General features: G+C 38.0%; 2 protein-coding genes across 21 annotated transcripts in view; both read left to right on the forward strand.

Moving 5' to 3' along the window:
• The window catches only part of FBXO25 (F-box protein 25), a 653,677-nt gene that overhangs the window by 603,966 nt on the left and 37,695 nt on the right, over nucleotides 1-12,016 (forward strand). The gene's annotated exons all lie outside the window — the stretch shown is intronic.
• The window catches only part of DLGAP2 (DLG associated protein 2), a 451,834-nt gene that overhangs the window by 394,710 nt on the left and 45,108 nt on the right, over nucleotides 1-12,016 (forward strand). For all 20 annotated transcript variants that reach the window (XM_052697261.1, XM_052697288.1, XM_052697313.1 and 17 more), the window contains 2 exons: nucleotides 1,237-1,384; nucleotides 5,360-5,579. In XM_052697261.1, coding sequence (XP_052553221.1) covers nucleotides 1,237-1,384; nucleotides 5,360-5,579 — 368 coding nt within the window. The remainder of the gene's footprint in view (nucleotides 1-1,236; nucleotides 1,385-5,359; nucleotides 5,580-12,016) is intronic.

Below are 12,016 nucleotides of genomic sequence, written 5' to 3' on the forward strand. Positions count from 1 at the left end.
AAGTCACCACAAAGGGCCTGAGATTCCTCCGAGCGTTCTTCGTGGATTGCTCAAATCTAGGCCTACTCCTCAAGGAAGTCTGATGAATCCTTCCCTAAGCACTGGCCTATGGTCATGCTTGAAATTTCATAAACGTAAGAAGCCAAGTCATGGTTTATACCTTACTTTGCACCTGGAGTGGAACCTGTGGCTTTATTTGCTGGAGCGGTCTGGTCCTTCCAAAGCAGAAACTTCCCCTTCCATGGGGAAATTCCCAACAGCCCTGGCACATATCACAGCTGCTGCTGCACTGAGTGACATTGCATTGCCAGTACTGATAGATATTTCGCTGGCACAGATCCATTTTTCACAGAAACTGTGTTTTTGTTAAAGCTACCTTTAAGGAATTGTTAAAACTACCATTAAGCGCTGCCTATTTACTACATGAAAACCCAAACTTTCTGAAATATTCATAAATTTGTGCTGTTTAAGGAGAAGTGACATATGACTCCTAAAATATGGCTTTTTAGAGCTTCTGATGTCTCAGATAAACGTTGTTCATAAGTTTCAATTTTTTTTAAATTCTGTATTCAAAGCAAAGTCCAGTTCTTTTCTTCTACTTCCTTTACCTTCCCAGAATGATAGCTAATCAATGTATTTGATGTATAACATGAAGACTAACATAGCCTTGTAGCAAAAGCATTTGAAGGTACTCAGTATGGTGTTAGGGTCCCAGTCCTCTAAACGGGGAGATGTGTTGCAAGAATAGCATTTCTGGAGCTTTATGCAGGTGCTCTGAATCCCTTACTAATCTTGCACTGAACAGAAGATATTTTGATCTTTGGTAAAAAGATAAAAGGTCTTTTGAAGCCTAGCACTTGAAGAACAGATAACAAATAACAGATTTTGTTATCTCTATGAGATGTTTTTTGTTACTTTGGTTTATGCTTTGGCTCTGTTTCTTGTTTCTGATGACCTATGCATTCTGTTTGAGTAAAGTTCATTGTTAATAGTCGGGAGGATTGATGATGTTTAAATACAGCAAAGATACTTAAAATTTCAGGTAGTAGAACTGCAGACATTCTCTGCTTGTGTCAAAGCATTTACTACAGCAGATCTATGATGATTTACAGAGAGAGATTTTTGACCCTGGGGAATGGATTTATGAATCATGTACAAAATACTGTCTTTAGTGTCCTAATTGATTCCATCTGTAGTTTTACATCCTTTCCTTTTTTCTTCCTCTTTCCTTTGTAGTCAGAGCTACCTTCAAACTGCAAGTGACGTGCCTGGGGGTCACAACCTGGATCCCTCTGCAAACTACAATTCCCCAAAGTTTCGCTCAAGGAATCAGAGCTATATGAGAGCAGTGAGCACGCTCAGTCAGGCCAGCTGTGTTAGTCAGGTGGGAAATTCTTGTTGTAACTTTTCTTCTAGGTTAATCACAGATGCAAGAGTTGCTGGTAGTGGATGGTTATAGTTGATTTTTGTTTGTTTGAAGTAATATCAGACTGAGGATATGGATTGTCAAAGTAATTTGGTTCTAAAGAATATTATCCTTGTTCGTAATTTCAACAAAAATATTCAGTACTAGAAGCAAAAGGACACAGTAACACACAACAACATTTTCCATTTTTTTTTTCCAGAAAAAAAAACAACAAATACTTATATTTTCAGTTTCAGTGCGCATTAAATACTTAAGAAGATGCAGACGACATAAAAGGCACACTCCTATAAAACTTATCCTCTGAAAATACCACTCTGATTTCAATAAATGTAGGTTGCCAGATTAAAATATTGATTAAAATAATTATGCTCCAAAGGAGCAGTGATTCATCTTTTAATTCAATCCCTTCATTCTTCTTGGGTCAAAGAAAAAGTCTCATCAATTATTCTACATACGGGAAAGGCGACATTTTTCCATTCTGCTGTTTTTAGATTTGTTATTTAGTACTAACTCATGATGAAGTGAGATCTGAATCAGGCCTGAACTGCAAACAGCCTTATAAAGTATGTGGATATTCTGTTTAACAGAGTATTTTACATACAATTTCCAATGTTCCTCACGTTCTTTGGTTGTGACATTTCTTCCCTGTGCTGCTTCATGAGAGTAGGACCCTGCCCTCCTCTCAGATACGTATTTTACTTTTCTTTGAGCATTTCATGGTGCACCTAAGGGTATAGTAGCTAATTATGTGCAATGCTTATGTTAAGAAAATATATATCTTTTAAAGCAATTTTTGAACTCATTCACATTCAATTTGTATTGCACGACTATCAGGCCTGGATTCAGCTCATCTTACTTGAGGCTTTTAACTGAGGCAACAACTAGATCTTCCTCTGAACTTAATGGAGTGAAAGAGTTTCTTCCAGGACAGTGCACAGCCTAAGTGGGCTGAGAGCCCTCTGGAAGTGCTTGTCATTCTCCAAACTGTAGAGCACTGGGAGGTATTAGCTGCCTGACTAATGCCCTTCAGTCAAGTTCCTCAATTTATGTGAGATAAATCTAACTATAATCTCGTATAGCACATACCGGCACTAGAAACTGTCAGTCAGTCATTCTCCAAACCCTTTTTCTTTTCACAGCTCCCTTGTGGAATCTGTCTCATCATTTTCATGCCTTGGTTTTCATTGCCCTGGTTTGCTTATTTTCTATGTTTATTAAACTCTATTTTTGAAAAAAAAAAAAAAAAAAATGCATTCAAAGCAAAGGGCTGTTGTCTGTCACTAAGATAATGCTATAATATAGAACTACACTAATGTCTTCTGCCTTTTTGACCATCTCTGTGTATAGAGGTGTTCACTGAACTGTAACAACTAGCTGGTTTCAGTAGTGGTTCAAATCTTTCATTCCAATAGAATGCACATCACCTGGTAAGATGTCCACAACAGATTTAATTTGCAGTTAGACAAATTAACCAAGTCATGCTTGATATGATTCTTTCTTTTCCAGTTTTCAATAACCCACATAATTTTGCGCCAAAAAAATGTACTTTCTAACTTGCTCTCTGTTTCCAGATTAGTAATAAAAGCATTTAGTAAGTACTACATGAAGTAAATGCATTAAAACAAAAAGTTTTGAACCTTTGCCTCCTTCTGTTCCTTTTCTATGACACCATCACCTTGTTGTCCCATCTACATAATAGCAGTTTGTATCATTTGTGATATTTCTAATGTCCTTTTTCATGAGATTTTTTTTTCTTTTTTTTCTTTTTTTTTTTTTTTTTGTCACTTTTGACCAAGGATGCAGTCAAGTAAGATGCTGGATTCCATAGTTTACATTTGTAATTTAAGTTTAAAACTTTTAATTTTTCCAGTCAGTGACCTTAGCATGAAGGAAGTGTTTAGGACTTACTGAGTTTATGGACTACAATACCACAAATTTCCTGATGAATGATGTATGCAAAATATTTCAGTGTAAGATTTTTTTTCAATCTTTTAGAGATTGCATTAGACTACTTAACTTTATTAGAAACAAATTTTATGAAGGGTAATGTAATTCCTTTCAGAGAAGATTTAGTAGCCGAAATGTCTTACATGAAATTAAAATATCAGTTATTAATTATCATCAGAAGTTCTGTATGAAATTTCCATTTACTTAATCAAAATCCTAGAACATTTGAAACATTTGCACTCACTGTTTCCATAATGAATAATGTGCTAGGAACAGTAATAATGAAAAATGCACTTGTCACCCATACAGAAGAAGTAATATCACAGAATCACAGAATTGTAGGGGTTGGAAGGGACCTCCAGAGATCATCGAGTCCAACCCCCCTGCCAAAGCAGGTTCCCTACAGCAGGTCGCACAGGTAGGCATCCAGGCAGGTCTTGAACATCTCCAGAGAAGGAGACTCCACCACCTCCCTGGGCAGCCTGTTCCAGTGCTCCGTCACCTCACTGTAAAGAAGTTCTTGCGCACATTTGTGCGGAACTTCCTATGCTGCAGTTTCCGGCCATTTCCCCTTGTCCTGTCTGCACTCACCACTGAAAACAGTCTGGCCTCGCCATTCTGCCCCCCACACCTTAGATACTTATAGACCTGGATCAGGTCCCCTCTCAGTCTTCTTTTCTCAAGGCTGAGAATATCAACTAGATGTGCTGTTAACTGACGCTACTAATTTTACCTTGTCTTAATACTGATTCTGATTTCTAGCACTCCCTTTAAAAAATTATTTTCAGGAAGACACATCAGGAGGCCTGTCTGTCTAGTGTTTAGCTTTTCATCTGGTTTTGATGAAAATTTGGAATAATTCACATACAGTTAGAGCCGGTCTGGACTGACTTTATAGAACTTGCTTGAAGGATCTATGTAGTGTTTAGACACTCATCTCCACAACTCAATACAATTTCTTACAAAGAGCTTCCCACCCCCAGGGCAGCCCTCCTAAAACCTATTAATCATGAAAGCTACCTAAAACTGTTCAATTTTGTATCACACCCAACCTACTGGGTCTTGCTGGCTTCTATCTATGCCCTGTGAGGATCTGGAGGGTGAGGTGGAGACCTTCCCAAGGTCCAGGCTGGTAGGTGGTGTCCATGGCACTTCTGGTGCGCTCTGATCTGGGTTCCTCCACAAGCATTATGATGGAACTGTCAGACTTAAAATTACGCTTCTAAAGGAAAGATAGCACTCATGGCTGCATCTCATTTTTACACAGTGGTCAAATGGCTAACCAGTAACTAAGAAATGAGAGTTTATTTTAGGGCCCTTCTCACATGAGGCTGGTCCAAGCATTACTTTCTTATCTGGCCGCTTTTCACACTGTTTTGAAGAATAGATGTTATTTCACATGCTTTGGGCACAAGTAGATGCAATATTTCTCTGAACTCGCAGAACTTCAAGTATGAGATACGTCCGTTCATAATGAGAGGAAGAAAGCAACCTGTGCAGTAGGTCTACATGATGCATAACCTTGCTGATAGGTGCTCAGGCAATCCACCCTCACTTTTTGAGAACTAATATTAGTGTAGCTAATTTCTGTTCCCCAGTGCTGACAGAAACACAGAACTACAAGGTTTGGATGGGACCCCTAGAGATGATCCAGTCCAACTCCCACGAACATGGATTTCTGTCAGTCCATTGTGATCTTAGACTTGTTGGTTTCCATTTAAAACATTTATTATAGTTTTTTGAATAGCCAAAAGATACTAAACATAAAATTAATTGTATGGCATGTGTGATGTGCTTACTATATACATATAAACAGCTGATGTAAGTTATAAAAAAATGTAAATGTGATCAGAAGGGATTACTAAATTTTAACTATTTGCTAAAACAGTTCTTCATCAATGTACAGGTGTCCATTTGAGATGTTGAGGCCGTGATGATCACAAAAAAGCAAGTCAAAAATCAAATGCATTGTTGTTGTTTATTCAGATGAGTGAAGCAGAGGTTAATGGGCAATTTGAATCGGTGTGTGAATCAGTGTTTAGTGAAGTTGAAGCTCAGGCAATGGATGCCCTTGACCTCCCTGGATGTTTCCGAACAAGAAGCCACAGTTACTTGCGTGCCATTCAGGCAGGCTATTCCCAAGATGATGAATGTATACCTGCGATGGCATCTTCCAACATCACCTCAACTATCAGGTCAACCACAGGTAAGCAAATCTACATTGTCCCTTCCACTCTCCTGCATGTAAAAATATTTAGTCTTTCGTAAAAGGATATGTGAAAATATGCTCTTTCGTAAGAGGATATTTGACACTGGAAATAACTTCCCTGTGTAGTGATGTCTGATACCAGCATTCTTTTTTTACAAAAATTGTGCTATTGCAGCTTGGAATAAGCTCCTTCTGGGGAGGTTCCTGTGTGCATTATTCAGTGGAGATGAATTTCAGCACAGATATAATTTGACCTCTATTTCATTTATTTTCCAAGTACAAATACAAAATTGTATGTACAAAAACATCATTTGTGTATTGTTATATAACAATAAATATATGGGAGATCAGTAAGGATCTTAATTTAGGTCCTTATAGTACCAAAAGAAAAGTAGTACCAAAAGACAAATAGAAGCAAGATATTAAATATTTGGTCTAACTGACTTAGATGCAATTAACATTACTTTAGAAAAAGGCATAACCAGTTGTATCAATAGACTGAATTGTAAACATGATGTCTTCAGTAACCATTAGCATTTGTTGTTGTATTATTCATTTTTAGAATCTTTAATATTCTTGTTGAAACTTTCTTTTATCTTATTTGTTACTTAGCAAAAAGGATGTATTCATTTTAGAATATCAGTATTTAACACAGGTAGACAAATGTTTGCACAGAAAGAAGGAAAATTACTAAAAAAATTTATAACAAATACTTATAATACATATTCTTTGCTAAGGGATTCCAAATTCACTTTTGTGCTTCCAAATAAGCTAGTGACAGTTCCTAAACATGATACTGACCTTGCAACACACCGTTAAATTGCAGTACAGGCTGCTCATCTGTGGAAGGTGAGAACATAGCTCAAAATGTGTCATGTAGAAATACTTTGGAAATTATTTGCTTGACACACGTTACATAACAGATTGTTAGGAGGAAGTAAACTAAGGTTGAATAACAGAAATCTGTATTCCAGAAGTAGTATAAAATGTTATTTTATCTTCAATATAGCATTTTAATTTCTGTGTATAACTTTGCATAAAATCAGGAGCTGTGACTTACAGTGATACCTCTAGGGACGTTTCTGTCCCTTGTTTAATAGAAATGCTATCATGATACATGATATAAAAGGAGTCTTCACTGCTACCCCAGAGACTAATGTTTCATCGTTGTCTTACAGTGATGTGTGATCATTTTATGAAGAAACCTTCTATGACAAAGGGCAGAACTAAATACTTATTTTGATATCTGACTGTAGTTGCCGAGTCGGAATATTTTCAGAATTATTTTGGTTATCAAGATAATTGGTTTTTACCTGAGCTATCTTGAATATATACGCCAGATAAGCCTAAAATTCTCAGCTGAAAAGAAATTATTCTCTCAGGAGTAACAAAGCTGAATAATAGAACATGTTTGGGAAAATAACTAGATTAGGCAATAAACATGTTTTCATCCTGGAGTTTTCATACTTATGAAAAATGTTTAGCATTGATTAGCAGTCTGCTGGCTAAATAATGAGGTATTGAAATCTATAACTTTCATTTCACTCATGGCTTTGTCTCATTTTGGGAATGACTTATCAGATGGATTTTCTTGCCCAAATATTTAATCTTTCTTATTTGTTGTGGTGAAGTGATATTGACATTGAGAAGAAAAAAGATCTCAAAAATAATGATGATTTGAGATGCAAAGCCCTGCCAAAACTCTTTTGAAGCCTATGAACTGTACGCAGTTCTGAGTGTGGTTCTGTATTCAAATTATTATTTCTGCGCCACTGTCCTCAGCTTTCATGGTGAATAAATATTTGAGTTACAAATATTTATCTGATCTAAAAGAAGAGTAAGGATTATGTGACTCACTTTAATTGCAATTTTCAGTTGCCAAATAAGTTCTTGTTTATAAAACCCTGGGGTAAACTCTTCCATATTTCTCTCTTCAGCCGTTGCCACATCAGAGTGAGATGCTTCATTTCCTATTATTACTGTAGTTCAAAAAATCTCTTATTTCTCCACTCCTCTCTGAAAATTGTAAAAAAAGCAGTTGCCTGAAATATGAAAATGGCATTAGCAGATATTTAATGTTTATACGAGCTTCATTCAAATAAATGTCAAAAAGGTCAAAGTTTCGCATCGGCTTTCAATTCCAATTCAGCTTTTGAATTCTTAGGAAAATTACATTGCATTAATTCCCTTTTAGCTTCTGATGTTACAGACTCTTCTTGGCAAAGAAACTAAAGCAATTCCTTAGCAAATTGACAGGCAGTGCAATTTAATTATTCCTTGAAATTTTAGTGATATAGGTCATGGCCACCTCTTATCGATGTTGTAAAGCAATCAAATCATAACACCCAGGCATAGCGAAAAATTAATTCATGTAACTAAAAATGTAAATCTAAAATAAAAATAATATTTGATCTATGAGCTCAATTATAAACCTATGGAATCTATATTTACAGCATGCATTTTCTGAAAATTTTCCTAGATGTTTGAACAGCTTCCAGAAGATGGAATGGTTGCAGCTGTAATGAATATTATGTGGAATGTTATTAGTGGGCTCTGTTAAGAACGTTTGCTAATAGATGGAAAAAGAATTGCCAATAGCTCTTCTTAAGTGTGTACAACTTTCCAGAGAAAATCAGATGGCTCATTGGTAGAATCAAATGCTGAGTACGTAACTTTTCTGCAGACCCACGTAGTTTAGTTGTGTATGGAACTCTAAATGAGAGTATGACAAGGCATAGGGCACTCACTACCTACACCAGGTGTAAATGAACCAGACAAGTGACAGTGCAGTGGGGCAGCCAGTGCTGGAAGCATGCTGGAAGCTGGAAGCGGGCTCTGTGTGACCCCTGCAGAGGCTTATCGTATTTCTTTGTGATTAGAGCATTTCTGTCCATCCTGTCTCATTTTGTAAAGAGATAATGAACTCGATAAAAAATACTTCATGTTAGAAGCCCCAAATGACAGTATCTTTTCAGTCTCTGAACTGAATCCAGTCACAGCTGTCATATGCACAGCTGAGAAAATACAGCTCCAGCTGCTGCTGCCTCCCACCTCATCCCTCCATCACAGACAACATCTAATTTCCTGAATGGGAGGCCATAAAGTGCAGGAGTCATCCTGACTACTACTGCCTTACATATTGCTCTTGCAAGACGTGCTTCACTTTTCAGGAGTGCATGAAATCTGAATTGCTTTTCCAGATAGTACCAGCTCAGTTCCCTGCTGCATAGGTATATTTGGATGGTCATATGTCATTTTTAAGGCTCCTTACTGGTAATGCCTGACTGGTGCAGCAGAGTGCTTTGGGGAGGTGCACAAGTGACCTGTAGGACCATAGGATGTGGTTTAAGGGACATAGCATAGTGAGGAAATATTGGTGGTGGATAGTTGGACAGGATGACTGTGGAAATCTTTTCCATTCTTGGCGATTCCAAGACCACAGCAGTACTGCCAGCTTGGTACATAAGTGAGTGTTAGCCATGTAGTCCTGTTGAGAATAAGAGCCTGCTAGAAGGAAGCAGTGCCACAGGGCACTTTATCCCACTTTAGCAGTACCCATCACACTGAAAAGTAATTCACATAGCATTGTACAACACTGGATTGTTGTAGGACATCATGGCTAACAAGGAGATGTGGAAAATCTTAACTACTCTCTCTTTCCACTTCATCTGAGAAGATCATCTCATTTTTGTTATATGAGCTATATGCGGAGATAGCCCTGTCAATGACATACTCTGTATGCTATAGAATATTTCTGAATGTTTGCTCCATTTTTCCTGTTGATTTTGTTTGGTTTTGCCATGAATTCAGAAATACTGAGTTGGAAAAACACTGGAGCTACCAATTTGGATCTTCTGTAGTGAAACAGCACATGTTGAAATCCCAGTCACAGGAGCAATTTCAGAGAGTAAATTGGAATTCACACCTCTGGCCATTCAGATGGATGTCCTCAGCTCCAGACTGTGGAGGACATACTAAGTCTCTCCTGATAGAGGTTTTATATATAGTGTAAAGCACTTTCATCTTCATTCAGAGAGACGCTGCATCTCTAGCTCACTTCTCAGGAAGCCTATCTCCCAGGTGGGACATCTGCTCAGTGAGTATTGCTTTCATAGACAAAGTGAGATGGCTTCAAAAGAAGACTCTATACATATTGTATATGCAGGAATTGAAGTGCTACAGTCAGTTAGGAAGTCTCACCCTAAGTGACCAGCACAATCCACTTCAATGATTTGCCTCATTTTTCACAAAAATGTAGCATTAAAAAAACCTTTCTGACTATTTGTATATGCACTCCCACTCAACTAATTCATGCTATTAAACCAAAGCTTTCTGAAGAGATGGCACTTTTGGGCATTTCACTGTTCTCAGCCAGTAGGGCTCTGCTTGGCAATGAGTAAATGTAAGAGAATTCCACATTTACTGAACTATTGAGCAGTAATTCCAAAACCCAATTAATTCAAACAAGGTCACATTGCATGAGGGAGTTTTCAATTACAACTCATAGCATTGCTCAGAATGCCTGAGGAATTGCAGGTTTCTTTTCTCCTGGCTTAAAGCTATTTTCAGCTTCCAATTTTTGAAATAAGAGACTTTGCAGGGTGAATTTTTATAGTGCATGTTTGATATTGAGCCACAAAATGCTCATTGTCATTGAAGTGATTGCATAGTCACGTACCTACAAGCATGAGGCATGAGAATGTGATAATTCATTTAGAGGTTATATTGTTTCATAGCACTGTTGTTCCTATAGACCCCAAAAGGATGATTCTCTAGTTGCTATCTTAACACTAATGACAGTACTTATAGTTGTTTGGTTTTATTTCTCAAAGACATGGGGATACTGAATGCAGGCAAAAGCTGAATTTATGGAGCTACTATATATGGCGCTACTGCTGAGAGTCCAGCAAAGGACTGGAATCTCTTTCCTGTGAGGAAAGGCTGAGAAAGCTGGGACTGTTCAGCCTGGAATAGAAGAGGTTCAGGGGGGATCTTAAATGCGTTGATAAGTGTCTGAAGGTAGAGTGTAAAGAGGATGCAGCCAGTCTCTTTTCAGTAGTGCCTGGTGACAGGACAAGAAACAGTGTACATACAAATTGAAACACAGGAGGCTCCATTTGACTGTCAGGAAAGACTTTTGTCTGAAAATAACCAATTGCTAGAACAGGTTGCCCAGTAGACTGTGATGTCTCCCTTTCCAGGGATCTTCAAAAACTGGCTGGATGTAGTTCTGGGCATCCTGCTCTGGGAGTCTCTGCTTGAGCAGACATTGGGCCAGATGGATCCAAAGATCTTGGCCAACCTCAGCCAGCCTGGGATTCTATGGCATACTGCTTTTGGTGGGGCAGTGATAACTTATTGCAGTGCTGCTGTAGACATCATACTCAGTCCTCAATTGCACTCAATTCAGCTGCACTCTTCAGTTCCTACTAATAAATTCATGTGTTGTTGTTTTGTTTTGTTTTGTTTTAATTTTCTCAAGAATTAGATACTTCATTCAGGTGACTGCTTAGATATTCTTAACCTACTGCACTGTCTGGGAGAACCTAGCCAAATGGGGAAAAACGTGCATGAGTTATCATGTCCACAATTTCTGCTTTCTCTATGTTGAGAACAGAAATAAATGCCAAGACTTAGGGATTGGAAAGGCATCCTTTGCTAAGTGATAGCTTGCATTGGTGTCCACAAAAGGTATATCTAAAACTATCCCAAACTGTAATTCCAAAAAAGATATAGAAGGCTGTTTTCTCAATTATAATCTGCTTGTTGACTTTAATTACTGTTGGGGCCCGATGGAATTATCTGGCACTCGAATTCTCTGCAGGAAATATACCATATATCTGTGGGAGCACTTGAGGATTCTGACTTAATGCTTTGATGCTGTGCCAACTTGTGCGCCTATACTGTGAGAATAAATCTTATACTAACAAAGAATGAGCCCAGTTGTACACTTGCATATGCACACATCATTTTCATTGCTCTGGGTGTATCTAGGAGAATAATTAGTCTTTAATTCTCTTAAATATATTGGAGTTCTGATGCTATGCTGGCACTGCTTTTAATAGCAGCACTACATTGTGAATGTGGCCTATGGAGCCACTGAGATGAAGGTGACACAAGGTCTTTGGTTTGAGAAGTTCAACAGCTTGCATAGCCAAGAAGCCACTGCAACTCTTCCTAACTATGGGATTTCCTGAGACTGGAGAAAGGCTGTGGCTAATCAGGGCTGTCTGGCCTCTTCAGGCTGATGGGGCATGAAAACAGTTAGAGAAGTGGCCAGCAGCTTTTTATAGTTCTTATTCTCCTTGGTACAGATCTGCAGAAGCAAAGATAAAAAATGAGGTCCCTGTCTGGCATTTATGGTTAGTTTAAAAAATGTGTAGTGACTGTTTTTCCCTTGCTCCTGCTGTTCTGCTATTGACATAATTCCTCCA

The sequence above is a fragment of the Tympanuchus pallidicinctus genome, unplaced genomic scaffold, assembly GCF_026119805.1.
Source record: "Tympanuchus pallidicinctus isolate F22 unplaced genomic scaffold, pur_lepc_1.0 scaffold1, whole genome shotgun sequence".
Classification (NCBI taxonomy): domain Eukaryota; kingdom Metazoa; phylum Chordata; class Aves; order Galliformes; family Phasianidae; genus Tympanuchus; species Tympanuchus pallidicinctus.